Here is a 25,341-nt window from a genome sequence, read left to right on the forward strand (position 1 = left end):
GAGCCACCTTCTCTTCCCCTGTTCCTTGTTTCCCCTACCTGCCTGAACTGCCCCCCGCATCCCCCCCCCATAGAGAGCTCCCCCTCCCTCATGGAGCTTCCAGTCTCCAGCTCCACACACAGTTCTGGGCTTGGATCAACGCCAAGGGTGCAACGACCCAGAACAGGCGAAGGGTCCTGTGAGGGGAAGGGCTTGCTGAGGTCACAGAGGGCTCAGGTCCCCATTCTGAGCTGCGTCAGGGAGGGCACTGGCTGCCACAGAGCAGGATTCCTTGCTGGACCCCAGCTCTGACCTCTGCCAGTAGAGGGCCCACCCCTCCAGGACCAGTTCTCTGCTGCAGGCTGGCAACTCTGCCAGAGGCTCCTGGCAGGGGAGGGCCTTGTCTGAGGCCCCCCGCTCTGTAGCCTGCTGGACTGCTGGGAGGGAGGAAAAGGGAGAGCTGGCTAAGAGAAATCTCAGTCTCTGCGAAGAGCCTGTGTTGGGCAGGAGAGTAAGTTCTCGAAGGGGAGATCTGTCCAGAACATGGGAGGTTCTTCAGAATCCAGAGGGTTTGCAGGATGTGGGTTTGTCAGAATGGAAAGGGGCGGTGTCCTTCCTGTCCTCTGTGTGTGTGTGTACGTGTGTGTGGTGGTGGTGGGGTCCAGTAAGGGGATCAAAGGGGCAGAGGAGGACTATCAAGATAGAAAGGAAGACCCGAGGGTGATTTCTGCCTGAAGGGTCTCCCCCTCCCCAGTCTCCTGGTCCTCTGAGGGTCTCCCAGGCATGGCTGACTGTCCAAAGGCCAGCTTTGGCTTCTGCAGTCACTCTCCTGTCCAGAATGTCACCTTCCTCGCTGACCCTCTGATGGAATGACCTGCAGTCTGGGGTCCTGCTTGGGTACCACTTTCTCCCCGAGGCCGCCCTTACCTCTGGGGGTGTGACTGTTGCTGGGCCAGGCTCTTCCTCCCATCACACCCAGGCTGGGGGCTCCCACGGACTCACAGGGCACCAGATTGCCTGATGGGGGCAGCGTGGGATTTGGGGGATTCGGGGTGTCCCTGCCCCCTGTGAGTCTGATGTCAGCCAGCTTGTAGCTTTCCACTTTGTTGGAGGAGCTGCACTCTGAGTACCCCAATGCCTGTGACATCGGATGCATCCATCCTTCCCCCTTCCCTCCCAGGGGACCTAGAGAAAGGAAGCCTAGACACCAGGGGGCGCTTTGAAAGTGAGAACTTTATGTAGGAGGGTGGGGCACAGTCGTGCACTGTGGGGTCGCCATCAACGCGGGAAGATGCTGCCATCGACTTTCTCCTCCAGAATGGTTTCCACGCGCCTCCGCTGCGGGGGAGGAGGTGCTGGGGCCGGGTGTGCGGGGCGGAGGGCGGGCCCCCGCCCCTCCCCGGCCCTTCCCGGGCTCGCAGTCACCTCTCGACGGTCTAGGGGGTCTGGGATCCGCGTGGGCTTCAGCTGCGGCGGCAGGAACAGCTCCAGCCTGAGGGCGGCGCGCGCGGACTTCTGCCGCAGGATTAGGAGCGAGATCTCCTCCGCCTGCGGGTGCCGGGGTCAGGGCGCGGGGATGTTGCGGAGCCTTGGCGACGGGCGGCCCCGCCTCGCCCTCAGAACCCCCGGCCGGGTGGTCCCCCCGTCCCTTCCTCGCCCCGGCCCCGCCCCTGCCTCACCCGCAGGCGGGCGTAGCGCAGTCGGAGAGCGCGGACTCGGCCGCGGGCCTCGGCGGCCTTGAGGACGCCGAGGACCTGGTCCTGGCTTTGCGCGGGCGTCTCGAGCTGCAGCGTCCACGCGCGCGGGTCAGGCATGCGGTACCCCAGCTCTGCTGACTGACTCGGGAAGACGGAAGCGGCCGCGCCCACGTCCTCCAGCAGGTCGCCGAAGAGCAGGTGGCTGTGGCGCTGCGCGGGCCGCATGGCCTCCAGGCCCTCCGGCGTGAGGGCCCAGCTCGGCGTCGGGGACTCCGCCTTGGCACACCTCACGCGGGCCCCTGCGCCCTGCGCGCCCTTACCCACTCGCTCCCGCGGGACCCTGCACGCGGTCCCTTCGCCGGCTCTGGCTGCATCCTCGGGCCCTGCCGAGGGAAGACGATGTCCCGATGTCCCGTTGGCGCCCGCTCCTTCGGTCTGACCCGGCCCCGCCTTGGGTTCCCAGCTCCGGCCCCTCTGGACCCTGTGCAGCCCGCCTTAGGGCCCGCACCTCTGGTCTCTGCGCCTTTGCCACAACCTCGCACACGTCCCGGTCAGCTCAGCCTCCTTACTCACTCCTGCATTCCGCTAGAACTTTCGGATCCACTCCCTTCCTGCCCACGGGCTGTTTCTCCCGCACTGGGAAGATGCAGAGACCCCTGAGTTGACCTCAGGCACCACCCAGGGGTGGAGACAGATCGAGGCTGCTGTGGGTGAGGCTAGGAGGACACTTCCTCCCATGCCAGGACCCTCGCTGTGGCCGTCCCCCATGTCTGCGTAGGCCTCAGACCCCTCTGTCTTAGTGTTAGGGGCTGGAGGTGGCGGGGGTGGGCCTTCATTATATCTTGGGCAGAGGACTCGTGCTTTTCTGGGAGATGTGTGTGTGTTTGATGTTGTGTGGGTCCGTTTGTGTGTCTGTGGGAGGTCTCACTTGTGTGCGGCGGAGTCTCAGAGTCGAATGGACAGCTGGCTTGCTGCAGGGGAGACGCCATCCCCCCCAGCCTGTCCCACGCTGGGTCTAGATGGAGTGAGGGAGAGAGGAGCCCAGGGAAAAGGTGGTAGAGGGGGAAGGGCCCCCGAGGTGGGAGAGGGAAACACCCCGGAAGTCCCGGTGCAGCCCTGCAGGGCTCCTTTCCTTGCCCGGCCCAGCCCACAGCACCTCAGACCCCGGACCCCAGGTCCTGGGCCGGGTCCTGGCCCACACTGGGACAGAGGCTGGCGTCCGCACCCTCCCCCGCCCCGTCCCTAGCGGCGGCGGTCGAGCGCCCGGCCCTTGCCTCCCGTTTCCACACCCCATACTTTCTGCCTTCTCGGGTCTGGGCCTCCAACTCAGCCCAGACTCTCTGGGACTTGTTGACGCGGTTGCTCGGCAACCAGGAGGCCCGCCCCTCCCCCAAGCCAACGGGGGCGGGGCGAGCCCTCGGGGAGGTGCCTGGTCAGAACTTCGGTCCGAGTGCACCGAGGTCCCCGGCCAGATGCCCCGCCCCGGGACCTCCCGGCTGTCAAGGACCACGAGGGAGATGACCCTCAGCTTTAACAGCCCGGGTGCGCGCTCCTTCTTTTCTGAAGAGCCCCAAACGCACTCTTCTGCGGGCTGTGGGCCCAGCTTCCTGGCTGGAGAGGTCTTTGCTGGCTAGTTTTGGGGTCAGGGGGCGCAGATCTGAGGAGACCTTCGTGGTTGAGCCCCTTCCCCCTCTTCATGGCCCACGAGGCCTCCCACAGCAGAACTCAGGACTCTTCACCTCTTCCAGGGCAAGTCTGGGGGTTCCAGGGGTGGTGTAAGAACAGGGGTGGTGTTTTTTTTTAGACCATTGGTTTTGTTTTCTTTTTTTAAATATTTATTTATTTTCTTTCTTTTTTTCAAATAAATTTATTCATTTATTTATTTTTGGCTGCATTGGGTCTTTGTTGCTGCGCACAGGCTTTCTCTAGGTGTGGAGAGCTGGGGGCTACTCTTCGTTGCGGTGCGCGGGCTTCTCATCGCGGTGGCTTCTCTTGTTGCGGAGCAGGGTCTCTAGGTGTGCAGGCTTCAGTAGTTGTGGCACGGGGGCTCAGTAGTTGGGGCTCGAGGGCTCTAGAGTGCAGGCTCAGTAGTTGTGGTGCACGGGCTTAGTTGCTCCGCGGCATGTGGGATCTTCCTGGACCAGGGCTCGAACCCGTGTCCCCTGCATTGGCAGGTGGATTCTTAACCACTCCGCCACCAGGGAAGTCCTTTCTTTCTTTTTTTTTTGGGCTGTGTTAGGTCTTAGTTGCGGCGCGTGGGCTCTTCGTTGCGGCACGCGGGCTTCTCTCTAGTGGTGGTGTGCGCGTTTTCTCTCTCTCCTTGAGGCACGTGAGCTCAGTAGTTGTGGTGCGCGGGCTTAGTTGCCCCGCGGCATGTGGGATCTAAGTTCCCCGACCAGGGAGCATACCGCGTCCCCTGCGTTGGAAGGCAGATTCTTTACCACCGAATCACCAGGGAAGTCCCCAGACTCGGGTTTTGATTTCTGGGTCCTGGGTCCTAGATTTCTGTAATTTATTTGTGCATTTGTTAATTTCATAATATTTTAGAACTGATTCGCTTAATTGATTAATTCTTTAATTTGTTCATGCACTCATCAGATTATTCTGGGTTCAATAATCCATGTACTCATTCCACAGTTGATGTTAGGCCAGAATTAGTGCATTAAGTCCAGAATTTGTTAATGTACTGGTGGTTCCCACAGTGTAGACATGCCTCTTCCCTTCATTCATGGATGTGCCAAGGTGGGCACTGAGGCCCATGGCTGGTGCCGTTTTGGGAGTTCACGACCTGAGTCCCTGAGGGGAGAGACTGTCCTGGCTTTGGGGGTGGCGTCTCAGCTGAGGTTCTGGCCTTTCCGAAGGAGGCTGTTGACTGTTGCCATTGTTTTTGGGAGTTTGCTCTGGCCTCCCAGTGAGAGGGTAAGGTTTTTTTTTTTTAATACATCTTTATGGGAGTATAATTGCTTCACAATGCTGTGTTAGTTTCTGTTGTACAACAAAGTGAATCAGCCATATGCATACATACGTCCCCTCGCTTTTGTGGCCCCATATCTCGGGAGCTGGCATGCCATCCCCCGCTTCCCAGAGCTGCATGGAACTGCCCATCCTTCCAGCCCCCAAGCCTTTGCAGGAGCTGTTCCCTGGATGCTTCCCCTTCCCGCCCCCGGCTGCCGCAGGGCTTGTGCCTGTAGGGTGAGGCCTGGGCCTTGGGATTCAGCATCACCGAGGAGCTTTTGAAGGCAAAGGTCTCTGGGCTCCAGAAGAAGCAGTGAGGGCTTAGGCAGGCTGACCTGCCTCCTTCAAGCAGTCCTCCTGGATACACGCAGCCCAGGCCAGCACCACCTCTGGCCCTCACTCTGCGCTCCCACAGGAGTGAGTTCTCTGAGACAGGAGTCTGGGCCCTCCTCTTAGCTTCCCAGGATCCTGGCCAGGGAGATGCAGGGGGGAAGTGACTTGCAAGAGTGGGAGTTATGGGGGGAGGGGGAGAATGGGCGCACTCTCCTGCAGGAAGGGACTTGTAACTTTCCCTCTGTTTTTGTAGGATTGAAAACCTTTGACACCTGCTCCTCCTTAACTCCCAGAGGGCCTGGTGTTGGCATAGTTCACATTCCTGAGCGGAGCTTCTTCCTGCTTCTCTACCCCCCCAACAGCTCCCCTGGGAGGAGAGGTGCTCCCTGTGTCTGGGGCCCAGCCACTGTGAGGCCCTGGGCCACGTCTCCCGCCTGTTTCTCTGTCCAGGATTCATGTGTTTTTCAAGGGCTGATGGAAATGCTGAGATCTAAGAGCGTGCTGATCGACGCCAAGACCTGAAAACTTCAAAATAATATCAATAAGGATTATTAAATGACTGCAAAATTTAACATTATACTGCAAATCTACAATTCTGTCACAGTGTGTAAATGTTAGGAAGTTAAAATCACAAGGAAAAAGTAATATTTTATGAAGAAGCCCAGAATTATGAAAATCCTTTTACTTTTTTTTGCACGCAGGCTTTTCTCTAGTTGCGGCGAGCGGGGGCTACTCTTTGTTGCGGTGCGCGGGCTTCTCATTGCGGTGGCTTCTCTTGTTGCGGAGCACAGGCTCTAGGCACACGGGCTCAGCAGTTGTGGCTCGCGGGCTCTAGAGCACAGGCTCAGTAGTTGCAGCTCACGGGCTTAGTTGCTCTGCGGCATGTGGGGGTCTTCCCGGACCAGGGCTTGAACCCGTGTCCCCTGCACTGGCAGGTGGATTCTTAACCACTGCGCCACCAGGGAAGCCCCATTGCTTTTACTTTTCAACAGCACAACTGGCCTGGTGACTGAATTCCCTGGGGATGGCTGTTCTGGGTGAGGCTGCTGGCGACTGTGCTTTGATTCCCGTGCCCTACTCCGGGGGGTGTGGGGGGTGGCAAAGCATATGCGGACCGAGGGGCAGCAGACAGTGTGGCATCTGGCGTTGACGGGCCCTGAGTCACTGGGTGCAAGGGTGAGGTGCGTTCACCCCAGTTTGTGGGTGTCACCGGCACTCTGGGACCTGGGTCCTGCCCGGAAGGCCTGTGACCTCCAAGTGTAGCCCTGGTCAGGCTGTCACTTGATATGTGGCGGACCCGTGCTCTGTGCTGTCCTTCACGTAAGCTGCGTGTCTTGGGCTGTCGCTGGTACCCTTGCATGTTTTGTTTTGCCTGCATATGATGTGTGTGCTTGAGGTTGTCTTGCTTCGATACAGATGCTCACACGTGTTACCTGCTGCCCCATGTGTAACACATATGTTCTGTGTCTTATCCTGGCCGTACAGGGCTCAAGAGAGGCTGGGCCATTTCCTGGGCCAGGCCCCCTTTGTGGGAATGCTGCAGGGTCCAGGGCTAGGGGCTACCATCCCCAGGGAGTGTCATCAGTACCCTGGCCTGGCCCCCCCACGATGTGTCCTCACGGGAGGTCTGTCCAGACTGGAACTCACACCCAGCGTCAAGGCAGCCTCCTAGCCCCGCCCTTTCCCCAGGCTCAAGGCCATTAGGAAACGCAGCTTCGGAAACTGGCGGGCAGGTGGGCCCAGGCAGTGGGGGTGGGAGGGGCTGAGGTTGGCTGCTCAGACCTCGGGGAGCCCAGGTCGGGGAGGCTGCAGGAGGGCGAGCCCCTGGGGTTCCTGCCCTGCTGGGGCTCCCAAGGTCAATGGGATGGGGCTTCGAGCTTTGCCTGGAGAATGTGGTGCACGTGTGTCCCCCGGGCGTCTGAGGCTTTGCTCTGCCTCTTCTCCCGCGTCTACCTTGTGCCTCACGTGCACCCTAGTGTGGGTTTGCGTGGGTGTGGCCCATGCGTCTGTGGGTCCCTTCGAGTGTCTGTGCATCCTCTGAGCACGTACCCACGTCTGTTTGTTTACCTGTGTGCCTACTTGGGCACCTTTGTGTGTGTTTTTGTGAGTCTTTGTGTCCTGAGTGCCTCTGCGGATGTGCCCCATGTCTCCACACGTGTCCCTGGGTCGACTGCAGTGAAGATGCAGAGATAAGTCCTGGGGGACAGCCTGGGATGCTGAGCCCTAGGGTATTTGCCTGCTCTGTCCTCTCCTGATTCGCCAGGTATCCTAGCGACGCTGCTGCTAGTCGCCTAGCAACCAGGTCCCCATCCTTGGAGACAGATGCTCCAAGCAGGGGCTGGGCTGTGTGGGCAGAGCCCGGGCAGGAAGAACGACCCCTTGACTGGGTGGGGCCGGCAGTTCAGCTCAGGGTCACCCACGAGGCATGTGCCCCCAGGGACGGGCAGGAGGCAGCTCCATGTTGTGCCGTGTGGGTGCTGGGGGCCCAGGCTGTGAGGCAGTGATGTTCAGATGTTGTTCAGGGACCCATCCGCTGAAGCAGAGGCGCCCTTGCTGGGTCTTCAGGTGGCAGACAGACCTGGCTCTGAACGCTGTCTCTGCCCCTTTGACAGGTGGCCTCACGCTGCTGAGGTGCCCTTGTTGGCACGGAGGTGCTGCCGAGGCCCACAGTCAGGGGTGGTGGGGGTGGACAGGCTTGGCACCCAGGAGGCACGTGGGGCGCGCTGGACCGTCCAGACACCCTGCTTGCTTATGAGGCTCTGATCTGCTCAGGGCTGGCTGCGCAGGGCCCCAGCCACCCAACCGGCGGCCCCTGTGGCTCAGCTGCCCTGGGATCCCAGCTGAGGGGCGCTGTTCTGGGCATGGAACTCCGGCTGGGGCAGGTCTGAGTCCGTCCAAGGCCCTGCTTCTGAGTGAGATGCGGCTTCACGTCTGTCTCTGTCTTGTGTGTGTCTCTCCGAGTCTCCGTTCCATGTCTTTGTGTGTTTCTGCATGTCCTTTGTGTCTGTTCTTGTGTGTTTGTCCCTGTGTCTCCATGTGTCTGTCCCTGAGTCCCTGTGCGTCCTTGTGTGTGTGTGTGTGTGTGTGTGTGTGTGTGTGTCCGTCCACGTGTCTGAGTTCTCATGTGCACCTCTATCCCTGTGTCCATGTGTTCGAGCCTGTCTCCGTCTGGGCTCTGTGGGTCCAAGCCTCTCTGTTGTTCATCTCTAAGGGTGCACCCTGGTCCTTGCCTCTGTCCCCGTCCAGCCTGGGGCCCCCTCCTCCATCCTGCACGGCCCCGCCCCCCTGGAGCCGCAGCCTGCTCCCCTCCCCCAGCTCCGTGCACCAGGCTGCTGCGTCTGGTCTGGCGTCTGAGAAGGAAGAGGAGCAGCTGCCACCGTGCGGCAGCCGCGGCGCCGTCCAGACCCAGAGCTGAGTCGGGCCGGCGCTCCCAGCCCTGCTCTGCCGCAGGCCGAGGGTTAGGGCCTCCGGGGTCCCAGCTCCCACGGAGGTCACCGAGGTAAGGCTGAGCCGCTGGGGGCTGGCGTGGAGGTGACCTGTGGTGGCCGCAGCTCTCAGGCAGGGCTGGGGAGGGGCAGGAGGAGGCCCTGTGCTCGGTTGCCCTGTGCCCAGTGTTCCAGGTGTTTCTGGGTGTGTCTTGGTTCCTTTTGTGTCTGCGTGTGCCCGAGGGCAGCTTTGGGCATCTGTGTGTGTGTGTGTGTGTGTGTGTGCGCGCGTGCTGTGTGTCTGTGAGCCCCCATGGTGGACACATCCCGCTGTGTAAGCGCATCCGCCATCCCATGTGGGAGCCCGCAGGCCAGCTGAGACTGTGTCCCTGTGTGTGTGCACGTGTGCCCCGTCCCTGGCATACACGTTTGCGTGTCTCCGTGTGCCCGGTGTGTGTGTGTGCACACGCACGTGCCTCCGTGTCTGCGGCCTGGGGCCGGGTGGGTGCTGGGTGCTGCGCTCACATGTCCCTGTGCCTCCCCAGGTACCGTGGGGCTTTGCGTGCAGGGCGGGGCATGGAGTCCCTCTTCCCTGCCCCGTTCTGGGAAGTCCTCTACGGCGGCCACCTGCAGGGCAACCTGTCTCTCCTGAGCCCCAACCACAGCCTGCTGCCCCCGCACCTGATGCTCAATGCCAGCCACGGCGCCTTCCTGCCCCTCGGGCTCAAGGTCACCATCGTGGGGCTCTACCTGGCTGTGTGCGTCGGGGGGCTGCTGGGGAACTGTCTCGTCATGTATGTCATCCTCAGGTAGGCTGGGCATCCCCCCCGCCCCCCGTCTCCCACCGGTGGGTCCCGAGCAGCTTGCCGAGGGCATGGAGCAGGGGCTGCTCTGGCAGGCTTGGCACGCGGGGATCTCCCACCCCCTGTTCAATTCCTGGCCCCCTGTCACTGGGCAGGGTCGGTCCTGAGGCCCTGGTGGCTCAGCTCCTGAGGGCAGAGGCACTTGGCTGGGGGAGAGGGAGAGGCAGGGTCCAGCCCAGGTGTGGGAGGAGGCGCAGCTCTGTCCCAGATGGAGCGCCACCCTGACTCCTGAGAGATGACGTGCCATCTGAGCCGTGCGCCAGGCTCCCAGCCCAGCTGCCGCGTGAGGACCTCACGGGCCCCACAGTGATCCCGGAAGGCAGCTCTTGTCGGCGTCGTCCAGGCCCGGTGCTGGGGCAGCTTCACGAGGCCCCTTCCTCGGCTCCGGGGCTCCGTGCTCACCGCTGGTGTTTGGGCCGATTCCAGCATTTGCTGGTGCTCAGAATGGGAACGCTTGTGCGGTCAAGGGTGGCAGCCACGCTGCTGGGGGGACATAATGGGGGATGGTGTGGGGACATTGTGGAAGGATGGCCAAGACAGCATGAGGGGACAGCATGGGGAAACAAAGTGGGAAGAGCGTGGGAGAGAGCGTGGGGACAGCATGGGGGACAGCGTGGGGATGGCATGGGGAGGTATAATGGGAAGAGCATGCGGGGAATGTGGGACAGGGTGAGAACAGCGTGTGGGGATGGCATCGGGACGGCGTGGGGACACATGCACGTGTGCACACACGTGTATACATGTGTGTGTACGCATGCACGCGAGCGTGTAAATGTGTGTACACACATGAGTGTGCACCCGCGTGAATGTGCACACGTGAGTGTGTGCATGTCTGGGTGTGTGCATATACGTGTGTACACACGTCTGTGTGCATGGACACAATACGTGCAAGCATGTACGTGTGTGCACACGTATCTGAGTGCGGGCACGAATGCGCGAGTGTGAACACACACGTGTGCATGCGGGCACACACGTGTGCTTTGTGTGTGCGCGCACACGTGTGCACATGCATGTGTGCATGTGCGCACGCCCTTGTGGCTGTGTCCGTGTGTGCATGTGTGTAAGCATGCCCTTGTACATTTGTATGTGCTGGTGTGTGTCATGTGTGTGCTCAGACAAGGGGCTGCGAGGAGCAGCTGCCCTTCCCCCAGTGCTGACCCCGGGGTACTAGGCTCACGTGCCCCTTGGTGGCTGGAGGGTGTGCCATGGGTGAGAAATGTGGGTGGCGGTGGGGTGCTACGGGTGAGAAATGTGGGTGGGGGTGGGCTTGTTCCTCCTTCCGGTTGTGAGTGTTTCTTGTGGGGTCTCTGCTCTGCGCGGGGGCATCAAAACCCTCAGAGGCACGTCTTGATTAGAGAGCAGAGAGGCGAGGCCGTCTTGCCCACGAGCAGTCCCCACGGAGAGTGATGGCCGGGAACTGCTGTGAGCACGCCGGGCTCAGAGGCAGAACGATGCGTTCTGAGCCGTGGCACGGGGTGGACTGCCTCGGGGGTCAGAAACACCCCGTCCCAGTCCCTGCTCTTCTTTTACAGGCAATGTTTTTAAAGTGGTTTTAGGTTCACGGCAAAATCGAGGAGAAGGTACAGCGGTTTCTCACATAGTCCCTGCCCTACCCGCCCCGCCCCGGGCATAACTTCCCCCATTACCAACATCCCCACCAGCGTAGTGCAGTTTCACAACTGATGAACCTACCTTGATACATCGTAATCACCCCAAACCCATAGTTTACCTTAAGGTTCCCTCTTGGTGTTGTACTTTCTGTGGGTTTGGACAAATATATAATGGCATGTATCCACCATTACAGTATCACACCGAGTAGTTTCACTGCCCTAGAAATCCTCCGTGCTCTGCCTGTTCATCCTTTCCCACCCCCCAGCCCCTGGCAAACACTGATCTTTTTACTGTGTTCATAGTTTTGCTTTTCCAGAATGTGGAATCATACGGTCTGTAGCCTTTTCAGATTGGCTTCTTTCACTCAGCAATACGCATGTAAGGGTCCTCCACGTCTTTTCATGGCTTGAGAGCTCGTTCCTTTTAACTGCTGATAATATTCCATTTTCTGGGTGAGCCACAGTTTATTTATTCATCCACCTACTGGAGGACATCCTGGTTGCTTCCAAGTTTCAGCAACTATGAATAAAGCTGCTATAAACATCCGTGTGCAGGTTTTTGTGTGGATATATTTTCAGCTCCTTTGGTTAAATATCGAAGGGTGGGTGATTGCTGGGTCTTATGGTAAGAGTCTGTTTTGTAAGAAAATGCCAAGCTGTCTTTCAAATGGCTGTACCTTCTGACGCCCTCACCAGCATTTAGTGGTGTCATTCTAATAGGTATGTAGTGGTATCTCATTGTTGTTTTATTTTATTAAAAAAAATTCTTTTTCTTTGGCTGCGTTGGGTCTTCGTTGCTCTGCGCGGGCTTTTCTCTGGTTGCGGCGAGCGGGGGCTACTCTTCGTTGCGGTGCACGGGCTTCTCATTGCGGTGGCTTCTCTTGTTGCAGAGCACTGGCTCTAGGGCGCAGGCTCATTAGTTGTGGCGCATGGGCTTAGCTGCTCCGCGGCCTGTGGGATCTTCCCGGACCAGGGCTCGAACCCGTGTCCCCTGCATTGGCAGGCGGATTCTTATCCACTGCGCCACCAGGGAAGCCCTCACTGTTGTTTTAATTTGCATTTCTCTGATGACATAGGTGGAGCATCTTTTCATGTGCTTCTTTGCTGTCTGTATGTCTTCTTTGCTGAGGGTCTGTTAAGGTCTTTGGTCCATTTTTAACCAGGCTGTCTGTGTTCTTATTGTTGAGCATTAGGAGTTCTTCGCGCATTCTGGACAGCAGTCCTTTGTCAGATGGGTCTTTGGCAAATCTTTCCTCCTGCCTGTGGCTGCTCTTCTAGTTCTCTTGACCCACTTTTCCTTTACCAGCTCTGTGGCCTTGAGAAGACCGTTTAGATCCTCTGAGCCTGAATGTCGTCCTGTGCAGACTGGGCATCAAAATAGCGCTTCGGAATCTTAAATGAGTTAAAATCCAAGTGAAGAACTTGGCACAGGCATCTGCCGTCATCACTGTCCTTGTTGTTTGGTCATGATTAAGGCCTCTTTGAGCTTATTCTTAATCTCTCTCTAAGAGGCAGAAAGAAACCCCAGATTCCTTCATGGCAGCTTAATTGACATGGAACATTGTTGTCTCTGGTGTTGCCACCGTCACCATCACCACCATCACCATCAACAGCACCATCACCACCACCATCACCACCATCACCATCGCCACCACCACCATCACCACCACCACCATCACCACCACCACCACCATCATCACCATCATCACCATCACCATCACCACCACCACCACCATCACCACCACCACCATCACCACCATCACCATCACCACCACCACCACCACCAGCACCATCACCACCACCACCACCACCATCACCATCAACAGCACCACCACCATCACCAGCACCACCAGCACCATCACCACCATCACCATCGCCACCACCACCATCACCACCACCACCACCATCATCACCACCACCACCATCATCACCATCATCACTATCAACAGCACCATCACCACCACCATCACCACCATCACCATCACCACCACCACCATCACCATCACCATCACCATCATCACCACCACCACCATCATCACCATCATCACCATCACCACCATCAACAGCACCATCACCACCACCATCACCATCATCACCATCGCCACCACCATCACCACCACCACCATCACCACCACCACCATCACCACCACCACCATCACTACCACCACCATCACCACCACTACCATCACCATCACCATCACCATCTCCACCACCACCACCACCACCACCATAATTACCACCATCACCAACACTACCACCATCACCATGATAACAACTATGAATTCGTTTAGCAGGTAGTTGTTAAGCACCCACAATTCCTCCAGACCCGTGCCAGGGTCTTGCATACAATGAGACCCCATTAGCATCTGTCCGCTCCCTGTCACCATTTCCTGTTCGGTTGCTAGGCAACAGAGGCCTGGTTTGGCGTGCTCTTCCAGATTCTGGGGCCCCTGGAAAGCTCTGGTGGTGGAAGGGCCAACATTTTGGTCCAAGAAGGGTCTTGGGGGCGACTTGAAAGGGAGGAGGACAGGTTCTTTGTCTTATGAGTCCTGCTTCTGCTCTCATGCAGGGTCAGGCAGACACTCTGCTCCCCCCACCCCACACCCATCTTTTCCAAGGCAGGCAAGTCTTTAGGTTGCGAACCATTTTTTGTGTGCTGTAAGTACTTGAAGAATTTGTTAAAATACTTGCCTTCAGGCTCCATGGCATTGGGCTGGGCCCATGAACCTACATTTTAGCAGGGGGCAGAGTGGGTGCCCCCTGTGTTGGCCAAGAGGAAGGGCCCCTTGCCCTTCGCTGCCAGGTCTGCCAAGGTGGCCAAATGAAGCCTCTTCCTCCCCGTCCTCTCTGCAGACACACCAAGATGAAGACAGCTACCAACATTTACATCTTTAACTTGGCCCTGGCGGACACTCTGGTGCTGCTGACCCTACCCTTCCAGGGCACAGATGTCCTCCTGGGCTTCTGGCCATTTGGGAACGCCCTGTGCAAGACGGTCATCGCCATTGACTATTACAACATGTTCACCAGCACCTTCACGCTGACTGCCATGAGCGTGGACCGCTACATAGCCATCTGCCACCCCATCCGTGCCCTTGACGTCCGGACATCCAGCAAGGCCCAGGCTGTCAATGTGGCCATCTGGGCCCTGGCCTCTGTTGTCGGCGTTCCCGTTGCCATCATGGGCTCGGCACAGGTTGAGGATGAAGGTCAGTGCAGGGCACCCTCCTCCCCAGTGCCACGCTCCCCTGGCTCTGGGTGGCTCTCTCCCTGCCCACCTGCCCAGCTTCCCTGACCCTGCTTCTCTCCCTGCAGAGATTGAGTGCCTGGTGGAGATCCCCACCCCGCAGGACTACTGGGGCCCCGTGTTTGCCATCTGCATCTTCCTCTTCTCCTTCATCATGCCTGTGCTCATCATCTCCGTCTGCTACAGCCTGATGATCCGGCGGCTGCGAGGCGTCCGCCTGCTCTCAGGCTCCCGCGAGAAGGACCGGAACCTGCGGCGCATCACGCGTCTGGTGCTGGTGGTGGTGGCTGTGTTCGTGGGCTGCTGGACGCCCGTGCAGGTCTTCGTGCTGGTCCAGGGGCTGGGCGTGCAGCCGGGCAGTGAGACTGTGGTGGCCATCCTGCGTTTCTGCACGGCCCTCGGCTACGTCAACAGCTGCCTCAACCCCATCCTCTACGCCTTCCTGGACGAGAACTTCAAGGCCTGCTTCCGCAAGTTCTGCTGCGCGCCCACCCTGCGCCGGGAGATGCAGGTGTCAGACCGCGTGCGCAGCATCGCCAAGGATGTGGCTCATGCTCGCAAGACCTCTGAGATGGTGCCACGGCCGGCATGACTAGGCGTGGACCTGCCCATGGTGCCTGTCAGCCCGCAGAGCCCATCCACACCCAACACGGAGCTCACGCAGGTCACCGCTCTCTAGGCAGACGTGCAGCTGCGCATCACCAGCCTCCACGGGGCACCCTGTGGCCTTGGAGGGTCTGGTGACATCACGGGATGGGTCAGAGCATTAGGGCTGCCCTCCTAGTGGAGGGCGGGGAGGGGGTGCAGGACTCACTGGTGAGCATGCCCGGCACTGCCAAGCTTCGTGGACCATTCTGGCCTCTCCCCTGCTGCATCCGTCTCCGGGTGGGCACACAGCCGGAAGCGTGGCAGCGGCTGTACAGTCCCACGTGCCCTCGTGCTGTGTGCTGTCTGCATGGACCCTTGCAGTGTCTCCTCTGGGCCGCTGGATGGGCCTGGCGCCGCCTGGAGGGTCCAGTGGGCATCCCTGGGCTGCCAAGCTTCATGGACCGTCCTGGCCTCTCCCCTGCTGCATCCGTCTCCGGGTGGGCACACAGCCGGAAGCGTGACAGCGGCTGTACAGTCCCACGTGCCCTCGTGCTGTGGCTGTCTGCATGGACCCTTGCGGTGTCTCCTCTGGGCAGCTGGATGGGCCTGGCGCCGCCTGGAGGGTCCAGTGGGCATCCCTGGGCAGTGGGACTCGCCCTGAGAGTGGAACTCCTTAGGAGGCTTCTCAGCAAGCCTGTTCCCTCCAGGACACGTGAACTGTTGCGCCGCAGACGTGGCCGTTCAGGTTTGCGAGGCGGTCAGGAGGACCGCCGCAGGCCACCCTGTCATTTGTGAAGCAGCCCCATGTGCCTGGCCTCAGCTGTGGGGTGGGGAGGGCTCTGTGGTGCTCTGTCTGGGTTGCCTGGGCCCCCCTCGGGCTGTCCCTCGAAGCCCTCCTTTCAGACTCCATCAGAGGTCAGCGGCTGTGCAGCTGTCAGGACCGTGTGTCCTGCTTGGGTCCTGGTGGCCTTGGAAGGATGCCAGTTGGGACAGGTTCGGCCCTGCACCCCAGTGACTGACGCCCTACTTCATTTCAAACCCCCAGTTATCTGTGGGGGAAGCCTGAGCTTCCCAGTCAGAGGCGGCTTCGTATGCAGAGTTGGAAGGAGAGCTGGGGCTGGCAGACCTGCTTGAGGGAGGCTGCAAGGACCATCTGAGCCGTGGGGACCCTGCCCGCTGTGACCACCCGGAGAAGTACCCTCCCAGTTTGCAGATGGAGGCTGCAGCTCGGTGACTTGGCCAGCGTTCTCTCTGCAGACAAGCTGCTGAAACATCTGCAGTGGTAGAGCTGCCTCTACCTGCTAGCTGAGGTGCAGACCTGGCCAGGTGAGCTGAGGCACCTGGAAAGAGGAGGAGGTGCTGACTCTGGACTGGCCTCTCCTGCTTTGGGGACCCCGGCCTTGTGGGGTCGTCCTTGGGGAGGACGGGGCTCTGTCCGTGCTGCCAGCAGCGGGAGGCTCTGAGGACCGGAGCCACTATGGCTGCAGCATTTTTGTGCCAAGGCTGAAAGACATGTGCATTTGTGCTGGTGTAACACGTGTCTCCATGTATCTATGCATGTGGACAGTGTGATTTCCCCTGCACGTAACCAGCCCTGAACTGTCTCCAGGGGCCGTGACGGAGGGTCAGAATAACCCCCTGCACGCTGGTCAGGGCGCTCTGCTTGCAACAGGTGTTTCTGACTCTTTGGGGGGCCGTTGGGGTAAATTCTCTGGGATTAGCACGTGGGGTGTAGGTAGATCCGTCCTCCAACCTGCTCTGTGCTCTCCACCTGGCTCTGTGCTTGGCAGACTGTCCCACTTTGGGAAGGGGTCGACTAGTTCATGACGTGCCGGGGGCCTGTCTTCTTTGCTTCAGCACAAAGTTTCTCCCCAAACAATCAAGCACTGCACTCCCCACCCCTGTAGCCAGAGGTTCCAGTGGCGGATCCAGTGGTGGGTGCTTCCCCACAGTGGGCTACGGGTTCTCCTCACTCCCACCTCCCCCCGCTCTAGCTCCTTTCTCGTTCCTTGGGCGGATCCAAGGGAGTTTGATGACAGATGCACAGAACCGCTTCCTTTGGCAGCCCTGAGATTCTGGTATCCTCCTGGCTCCTGCGTGGGCCCGGTTCTACCCAGGCTGACTGTCGGCAGACAACCCTGTCAGAGAGAGGGGCTTCGCAGGGGCATCCAGGGCCAGCTCGGTCGCAGTGCGTGGGCACAGGCAGAGGGGCCAATGTCTGGGTTTATAGAAGTTTTAATGACAAGCAAATTGCTGTTAACACAAAAATTTAGCATCAAGGGAAAGTTTAGGGTGCCCCCTGTGATGGCCCCTTGCCCTTCGCTGCCAGGTCTGCCAAGGTGGCCAAATGAAGCCTCTTCCTCCCCGTCCTCTGCAGACACACCAGGATGAAGACAGCCGACATTTACATCTGTAGCTTGGCCCCGGCGGGCCCGGCGGACACTTTGGTGCTGCCGACACTGCCCTTCCAGGGCACAGATGTCCTCCTGGGCTTCTGGCCATTTGGGAACGCCCTGTGCAAGATGGTCAGTGGCAGTTAGCACGGGGGGAGGCAGCGGGGTCCTGGCGGAGGAGGCGGCTCAGGGTGGGCTCCGGGCTGCCAACCAGGCCGAACCCACAGCGAGCGTCTGCGCTCGTCCCCGTCCAGGCAGGGCTGAGGGGCAGGCCAGCAGCCCGCGGGACCTCGGAAGCGGACCACGGCTCGTCCTCTCCACCTGCACCCAGACCTCTCCTCGGCTCCCACCTCCGACGCCGCCCCCTGCCTCCAGCCCCGCCCCGCCCCCACCTCCACGCCCCACCGCTCCGACCCGGCCCCCAGCCTGCATCGCCACCTCGCCCCCTGCCCCTTTCCGTGCCCCAATCCCCGCCCCCGCCCAACCCCCACCAGCTGGGCTCGGTCAAGTCTCCCGGCTTCGCTGAGCCTTGGTTTCCCCGCCTGCGCAGAAGGGACGCCAAACCTTCCTCACGGGGTAGTGGGGGAAGGCCGGGCGGGGGAGGGTCAGCGGATCGGTCAGCGGATCAGCGGGGAAGCTGCGGGCTCGCCTGGCGCTCTGGACTTTGCCCACCAGGGGCGCTGTGGCCCGCGGGACGCTGCGCCCAGGGGCCGCGCCGGGTGGTGCGGGGCCGGGGTCCGGGCCACGGCGAGGGGATTTGGGGAGTGGAAGGAGACGGCCAGTTCTCTCTGGGCCCAGAAGCCCAGGGCATGGGGACACTCCCTCCCCGTTCCCCAGTCCATCTCCGGAGGCACGGTGGAGGGGGGGGGGGTTTTCCCCGGGGTCCACAACTCACTCGGGCAGGATCCCGGTGAGGGCTCTCCTCTCCCCCCAACCTTGGCTGGCCCATGTCTCCCCCACCCTTGGTGTGTCGCGGGCCCTGCGTGAAGACCCTCCCTCCCATCGGGTGTGGACCGCCTGGCTGGGCCTGCCCCTGCTCGGCCCCCACCATGGACCCCAGTGCGAGACGGTGGCTCCCGTTGCTGGGCTGTGTGTGGGGCGGGGGCCACCCCAGGGGATAAAAAGTGTGCGGTCCGTTGAGGAGGCTTGGTTGGCACCTCCCGTGCTAGGGAGATGTTCTGCAGGGGACGGGGTGGGAGACCCTTGCTCGGCCCGGCGTTCCCGTGGGTTTCCGGCTGACACAGCCCCGCCCCTGCTGCTGCGCACTCACGCCACGCGCGCTCACGCCACGCGCACTCACGCCTCGCTTCGGCCCAGCTGGGGTCTTAGCTGGGGTGTGGGAGCCGCAACTTCTTCTCTCGAGGAGCTCGCAGGGCGCAGGATGAACGCTGACGAGGTAATCACGGCTGCTGCTTGGAGAGGTGTGACTGCAACACAGTGAGAGAGCGGATCGGGAACAGCTAGTTCTTCGTGGGGGAGGCTGGGTGCTAGTGGCGGTTTGAGAAGTGGCCACAGCCCCTGAGTGTGGGTGGGACTTGGGGACTCGCTTCTAAGGAACAGAAAGCAGAATGGCTTCCCAGGTAGGCCTTAAAGGTGTGGAGGTTTCCGCCTGGCTCTCTCGGCTGCTGCCCTGTGGGCTCGCTGCCACCCCGGAGGATGCCCGAGCAGCCTGTGGACAGCCCGCAGGGCCAGGAACCGAGGCCTCCGGCCAGTGGCCACAGAGGAAGCGGCTCCTCCAGCCCCGGTGTGGCCTTCAGGTGATTGGGACCTCGGCTGAAGTCCTGCCTGCAATGTCATGAGAGACCCTGAGCTGCAGCCAGCCGAGAGCTGCTGGAAGGTTCCTGACCCACAAGGGTTGTGAACTAGTAAATGTTCTGAGCTGCTAATTTTGGGGGAGGGTTTTATACAGTAATAGCTTACTAATACCATGTGGTCAGAAAGATAACAGGACGGAGGTAGCCTCTGAGTTGTTTCAGGCTGAGAGAGGGAAGGGGAGAGGGCCGTGGGTCCGAGCTCTTCCACGTGACCGGGTGGGGGGGAGGCGGCCATGCAGCCTGGGGGCCACCTCACCGGGTGGCGAAAGGTGTGTCCTGCTTGCCAGCGGGACAGACTGACTAGAGCCGTGTCACAAGGACTAAAACCAACCTGGGGCCCCATAAGCCTCGCAGGGTTATCGGGTGCCGGGCAGGTGACTTACGGAACGGCAGGGCTGGAGCTCCAGGCCTGGAAGCAGCTGGGAGCCGTGGGGCCAAGAGTGCGGAGCCTGGCCGAGGCCCACCAAAGCCGTCTTCAGGGACTCGTGGCAGAAATGGTCTCTGAGCAGCCAGCCCCTTAGTGTCCCCACCCCACCCCCAGGTGGAGCCCCTGCTGGCAGAGTCTAGGCCCCCGGCCACACCTCAGGGGGGAAGGGGTCCAGGTGCCAGCCTGTCTAAGTGACAGGTGCCCTCCAGAGGTCCTGGCAGAAGGGCCCTGGGTCCTATAGCAGGACATGGGAGGGGACCACAGGCATCGGCATGAAGGGCACAAGGGGCATGGGGTGCTCAAGGGAGCCTGAGCCCTGCTGAGGGAGCCAGGAGGGGACACGGGCACAGGCCTCCCGGTGGAATGTCACCTGAGTTTTGGGCTGTGAGAGCGCGCTTCATGGCCTCCTTTGATGTGCGCCTTTGGCTTTTACAGCGACACCTGGCGTTGTTGCCCCAGGTGCCCCCCAGGATGTCTGTTGTGCCAGGACCATCTGCCTGGGTCGGCGGGACCTGAATCCCTGCAGCTGGCCACCCAAGGGCTGTCTAGGAGGCAGAGACGGGTGGGTCCATGGCCACCTCTGCGGGCTTGGTGGCCAGCCTTCGTGGGTCTTTCTCTTTCTGTCTGGAGAAAATAGTGATGGGTTGTGAACAAGTGGGGTGCTGCTCTAAAGGAGCAGAGCTTTCTACGGTTGCGTGGGCCGCGAGGGAGGGGTGCTTATGCCCCCGGGCACTGGAACGTGGTGCAGAGGCTCTTCCAGAAGCTGTGGTCCGGGAAGGCCTAGAGGACGGGGTTGAGGCAGGAGCTGGTGTAGCCGAGGCTGGTGACGACATAGGAGATGATGATGACCAGTGGCGTCTGGGGCAGGTCTGTGGTCAGGGCCACGACTGAGGCCAGGTGGAAGGGCGTCCAGCAGAGCAGGCCCACGGCCAGCACAGCCAGGACCTGGAGACTCACCTTCCGCTTGGCCTTGTCCAGAGCCTTGGCTCCGGAGTAGAGCCGCAGGGCCTGCAGCCTCCACGTAGAGAACATAGAGGGTGCCCATGGGCACCGCCAAGCCCAGCACCGGCGTGTAGATGCTGATTGCCTGGAACCAGGCCCGCTCAGGCCGTGGGCAGCTCAGCCCGCAGCTCGTGACCTGTAGCTCATTGCTGTAGACCCCGGCGAAGGTGAAGAAGGGCAGCATTGTGACAGTGACACCCAGCCAGGTGCACAGGCTGGGGATCTCAGCCCCGCGGACAGTGTGCCGGGGCGTGCGGCGGGGCCGCACCATGGCCGGCACCACCAGGTAGTGGTCCATGCTCATGGCGGCCGGGAAGTAGACGCTGGAGAAGATGTTGCAGCAGTCGGTGGCCAGCACCAGCTTGCAGAGCAGCTCCCCAAAGGGCCAGCGCTGCAGCACGTGCTTGGCGATGTTGGTGGGCAGCACCGGTGTGAAGAGTCGTCGCGATGGCCAGGTTCAGGGTGAACGCGTGGGTCACCGTCTTCATCCTGGGCGCTCTCAGGATCACACAGATGGCGGCCGCGTTGCCCATTAGCCGCACGGCGCAGATAGCAGCGTACACCACTGGCAGGAACACGTGAAGAGCCGGCAGCGGCTCAGGGAGTGTGACGCTGTGTCTGGTGCCGTTGTCCCAAGACAGGCCGGCGCCCGTTGTGCCTGGCAAGGGGAAGCCTCGGCTGTCCGGGCTCTCCGGCCCCGTGGCCTCCATCGTGAGGCAGGACCGATAATGGTTTGTGCCCTGGGCAGGTGGGAGGTGCTTCCGAGCTGGGAATCTGGGCAGGGGCCTCCTTGGGCTGGATTCTGAGAAAGAAACGACCAGAAACTCTGGGACCTGGCTGTCAGCTTAGAATGGGAGCTGCCTCAAGTTCTCTGGCAGAAGTTGTGGCCACTTTGCCGGGGTCAAGGATTCATGGCGTCTCTCTCCATCCACCCCTTTCCAGTGGCAGGAGAGAGCCTGGCAGAGCGCATGGGCACCTCCTCCTGGGTAGCACTTCCGGCTGGTTGGGTTCCTCCCCCAAGGCCCCCTCCTCTTGCAGAGAGCAGCTGCCAGCCACCCTTCTGGGAAGGGAGGGCTTGGACCTGCCCCCCCCACCCCGCCCCGACCCCAGCCCCTGTCCCGGCCACACCCCAAAGCACAAGCTACGTGAGTCAAGACAGTCCCTCTGAAAATGCACCTCCCATCGTACTCCTGGCCCCCTTGGAATCGGGAGGCCTGGAGCAGTGCCCTCCCAGTCACGCTTCAGACCCTCTGCGTGTGGCCACCGGCACTTTTCGTCGCTGACCTGTCTGGAGACACATGGCCAGAAGTTGGTGGCCTGGGTGACATGTGGTGGTGGCCAGCTCAGGCGGCCTCAGGGGTGGAGGGGGGAGGTGTGGCCCCCGCCGATGGGCCTCCTGCCAGCGTCCCAGTCCGTCCTTAACCACCTGGGGGACTTTTAGAACCTGCTCGCTGGCAGCCTCAGAGGGAGCTGGCTTCCCGAAGAGTCTCCAGCCTCGTGGCAGCGCTGCTACGTGCCAGGAGGTGGCGGGGCCGGGGGGGCGGTGTCCCCTGGCTGACGCGGAGCCCTGGGCTGTGAGCGCTGCTGGCTCTGGGAGACCGAGGGCGGCAAGCCTTGGCCAGGGGCTCCAGCTGTCCACCAGGGCCGAGCCTTCGTCCAGTGGGCTGCCCCCAGGTGGGACCCCTACTCCCCCGGTCCCCCAAGAACCCCGTGCTTCCAAGTGGTCTCTATATGCCGGCTTTTGTTTCTGGTGTGAGGTGGGGACAGGGGGCACCAGGGCTAGAACTTTCCTCGGGATCTCACGGTCCCACGTGGGCTACATGGGCTTCACAGCTTTGTATGAGGTGATTCTCTCTGAGAAGCAGAGAGAAGGTGACCAGCTGGGCCTGGGAGGGAGGGAGCCGCCCTCTGGTCTGGGTGGGGCAAGTTCTGGACTGGTCATTGGTGCCCCAGCCTGAGACCCACCGAGGCCAGGGGATGGGTGGTCAGTGAGTGTGAGGGGAGGCCCCTGCATCTGGGTCTGACTTTCATGATTTGGGGGTGTTCGTGCATGGGGAGGGGTGCTGGGTCAGGTCACAGCTCCTGGACACCAGAGACAGGACAGAGAGAGGCTCAGGCCTGGCGTATGGGCCGCCTGTTCCCCTTGACCATGTGGCCTACGTGTGAGCCAGCGTGCAGGCTGGCCTGGGGGGTGAATGGCTGACCACTGCCCTGGTGCTGGGCCGGTAGGGAGTGGCCCAGGCCTCCTGTCGCTCAGCTGCTGTCCTGGGGTGGGGCAGGGCTCACCTCTCTGGGCCTGGTTGTGGGTCTCCCGTGGGATGGGTGCCGGGGGTCCCTATTTCCTGAGTGCCTTGGGGGGGCCCAGGGCTCCATCTGCCCGCCAGCCAGCACGTGACCGACCGGCGCCCCCCGAGCGTGGGCCTGTGATTGGGGCTCCTCGCCCTCATGCCCCTCCTGCTCGTTGCCCCAGCTCAGCAGGGCACCACATGCCACCCCAAACTTGCTCCGGGCCCGGCTGCTCTAGGCAGGCTCCCCTCAAGCCCCGGGAGGAGCAGGCGGTGTCAGAATTACAGGAAACTTCCCGGCGGTTTCCCAGCACGGCCCTGGCTTCCTCTGAGGCAAGCCGTGAGGCTGGGGTCCCTGCTCACCCCACCAGTGTCTGGCAGGGTCTGGGGCTCCGAGCCCCTCTCGGCCTGATCTCCGCTCTCCTGAGTCTGTCCTGGGGGCTGCTGGCTCCCCACCCGGCCCGTCCCGTCTGAGGGGGCTGGGGGTGGAAGCTGAGAGGATGGGGGCCCCGGGGCAGCAGGGGTTGGGGGTGCTGAGGAGGGGGCACTGGGCCTGCAGGTGTGGGGACCCTCACGCCGGCTCAGCGGCGGGGGCGCCTCAGCCTCTGCTGTCTGGCCCCCGGAGCAGCAGGGGGCTTTGTCTGCACGTGGGTTGGGCATTGTGCGCTTGTCGTCCTGGGGAGATGAGTTCCATTTTCAGAAGTGAATCGGCTGTTTCCAACCAGCCTGTGAGGGCGTTCAGGCTGTAGAGAGAGAGGTGGGGGCCGCAGGGGAGGGGCGAGACCTCTGCCTGGTCTCCAGGGGCTGGGGGCTGGGGCCTGCGCAATGGGAGCCCGTGGGAGTCTGCGCGGTGTGAGTGTGAGTGTGTGCGCGCGCGCGCTCTGTGCAGCCGCTTGGGGCGGGGCGGGGGGTCGGGGGAAGCAGGTCCTGGCGGTGAGCCTCCCTCCCCACCCCTGTGCAGGGAGGAGGGAGAAGGCAGGGAGGGGGTGCAGCCGCCCTGACCCAGCCCAGTGTCGCTGGTGGGCAGGGAGACCGGAGACAGCGCCGTGGCTGGTGGGCAGGGAGACCGGAGACAGCGTCAAGCCATAGGCAAGCTCAGTGGAGCGTCTTTCACAGCTGTGTGTGACTCACCTGGTGTGGCAACCACCTTCCACCTGAACCCGATGGTCGTGTCTCACACACACACGCACGTGCACACATCACACAGATGCGCGCGGCAGAGCACGCACTTGCGCAGACAGGCGTACACACACGCGGGCACGGACGGATGCGTGCACCCCTGCGTGCCTCTGTGTGTGCTTTGGCCACCAGGCCTGTCGCCTCTCTTGCTCGCCTCCTCAGGCCTCGGAAGATAGCCCTGAAGGGTAAGTGCTGCCTCTAAGTAGGTAGTTGGGAGGCTTAGCTCGCTGAGAAGAGACAGGTGATTCAGAGCGCATGTCCAGGGAAGCAGAGAGAGAACTCTGTTTGTAAAAGCGAGAGGGCCCGTTTCAAACCTAGCCATTCGGACCCCTGGCCCTGCCACCCGGCACCCAGCTGCCCCTCTCTCTCCTTCAGCACCAGTGGCACTGAGCTGTCCCCAGGGGCAGGTCGTGGCTTGGGGGTTCTTGACGGCTCCTGATCGCCCTGGGCTCAGGGCCGCTGAGAGAGGCCTGGGGCAGCCAGACCGGGGTCCCACAGGGACTCTGCTGCTCAGCCAGCTCCGGAATATCCCAGCCCTGGGCCCGGAGTCACTTGTCTGCTCTGCAAGTGTTTGTCTAGGAAAAGAGCAGTGAACAAAGAGGGGGGAACTCCTGCTTTCCTAGGGCCGCCCCTCTGCCGGGGGAGGTGGGAAACAACATGGGAAGCGCCAGGTGCATCGCAAGGTTTAGCCGGAGGTCAGGGGCTCTAGGGGGAAGGAAGCAGAGAGACATCTGTCCATCAACAGGGTGGTCCTGTGGAGACGGCGATGCTCGTGCTGAAACCAAGGAGACAGGGGAGGCCTGGCAGGTGTGTGGGGCACGGCCACGGGAGAGGAAGGAGCTTGGTCCGCCCTTCTAGGGACGCGGGCTCTGGCCTTCCTGAGGGTTTTGAGGAGGGGAGCGTGGGTCGGCCAGGTCCTTAGGCCAAGAGGGTCAGAGGGGTGTGGGGTGCGGGGAGCAGGGCGCCTCGGCAGGAGCCCTGGCCTGGGGGCTGGGAGGGGCGGGAAGGTTGGAGGTCAGGATGGAGTACAGAGTCCAAACCCGTCCAAGGCCTTCGGGATGTGGGGTTTTGAGGGGCAGCCTGGGCTGGAGGCTGGGTGCCCTGAGGCCCCCTGGCCTGCCCTGCCCACGCGCCCCCTCCCCATGCTGAGAAGCAGGAAGCACGGAGGAGGTGCATGTCTCCCCTGGGCACCAGCCCTTCTCAGCCTCGGAGGGTTGTTAAGCCAGTTACCAGAGGACTCCCTCTCCCCTCCCCAGGAATAGGCGGGGTGGGGGTAGTAAGGCCCTGTCCCCTCCTTCCTGCCCAGATGCCAGCCACCACGATCAGCCCTGCTGGGCCCGACGGGGGAGCTTCACGGAGGCGCCCCTGCCCTGAGCGAGCCTGGGGCCTGTCTCCTGGGAGGTCTTCATGCCCATGGTGTACTTGTGGACTGGCCCTCTGGTCACGCAGAGCACAGGCAGCACTGGGAGGGAGGGAGCCAGTAACTCTGTGTCTCAGGCGGGAGGGGTCACAGGCACGACTGGGCCCTCGGACAAGCACGTGGG

General features: G+C 61.5%; 3 protein-coding genes across 6 annotated transcripts; 1 reads left to right on the forward strand and 2 right to left on the reverse strand.

Moving 5' to 3' along the window:
- Positions 1-1,257: 1,257 nt before the first annotated feature.
- LKAAEAR1 (LKAAEAR motif containing 1) lies at positions 1,258-2,050 on the reverse strand (the record flags this gene model as incomplete). The annotated part of the gene is given in 3 exon segments (XM_082669624.1): positions 1,258-1,527; positions 1,659-2,012; positions 2,015-2,050. Coding segments are annotated over 3 exon segments (660 nt in total).
- A 6,915-nt stretch (positions 2,051-8,965) lies between these two features.
- OPRL1 (opioid related nociceptin receptor 1) lies at positions 8,966-14,701 on the forward strand (the record flags this gene model as incomplete). Of its 4 annotated transcripts, none has more annotated exons than XM_082670364.1 (3): positions 8,966-9,198; positions 13,716-14,071; positions 14,178-14,701. In XM_082670364.1, the coding sequence occupies 3 exons, from the start codon at positions 8,966-8,968 to the stop codon at positions 14,699-14,701; spliced, it is 1,113 nt and encodes a 370-aa protein (XP_082526490.1). The 4 variants fall into 4 exon arrangements, with proteins under 4 accessions (XP_082526490.1, XP_082526491.1, XP_082526492.1 ...); XM_082670365.1 differs by having other exon boundaries at positions 8,966-9,183; XM_082670366.1 differs by having other exon boundaries at positions 9,084-9,198; positions 13,676-14,071.
- A 5,347-nt stretch (positions 14,702-20,048) lies between these two features.
- On the reverse strand, positions 20,049-21,043 carry NPBWR2 (neuropeptides B and W receptor 2; the record flags this gene model as incomplete). Its single annotated transcript, XM_082670764.1, is given in 4 exon segments — positions 20,049-20,111; positions 20,115-20,349; positions 20,351-20,773; positions 20,775-21,043. Coding segments are annotated over 4 exon segments (990 nt in total).
- Between the last annotated feature and the right edge of the window lie 4,298 nt (positions 21,044-25,341).

Source organism: Grampus griseus, assembly GCF_964374135.1.
Source record: "Grampus griseus genome assembly, chromosome: 14".
Lineage (NCBI taxonomy): Eukaryota > Metazoa > Chordata > Mammalia > Artiodactyla > Delphinidae > Grampus > Grampus griseus.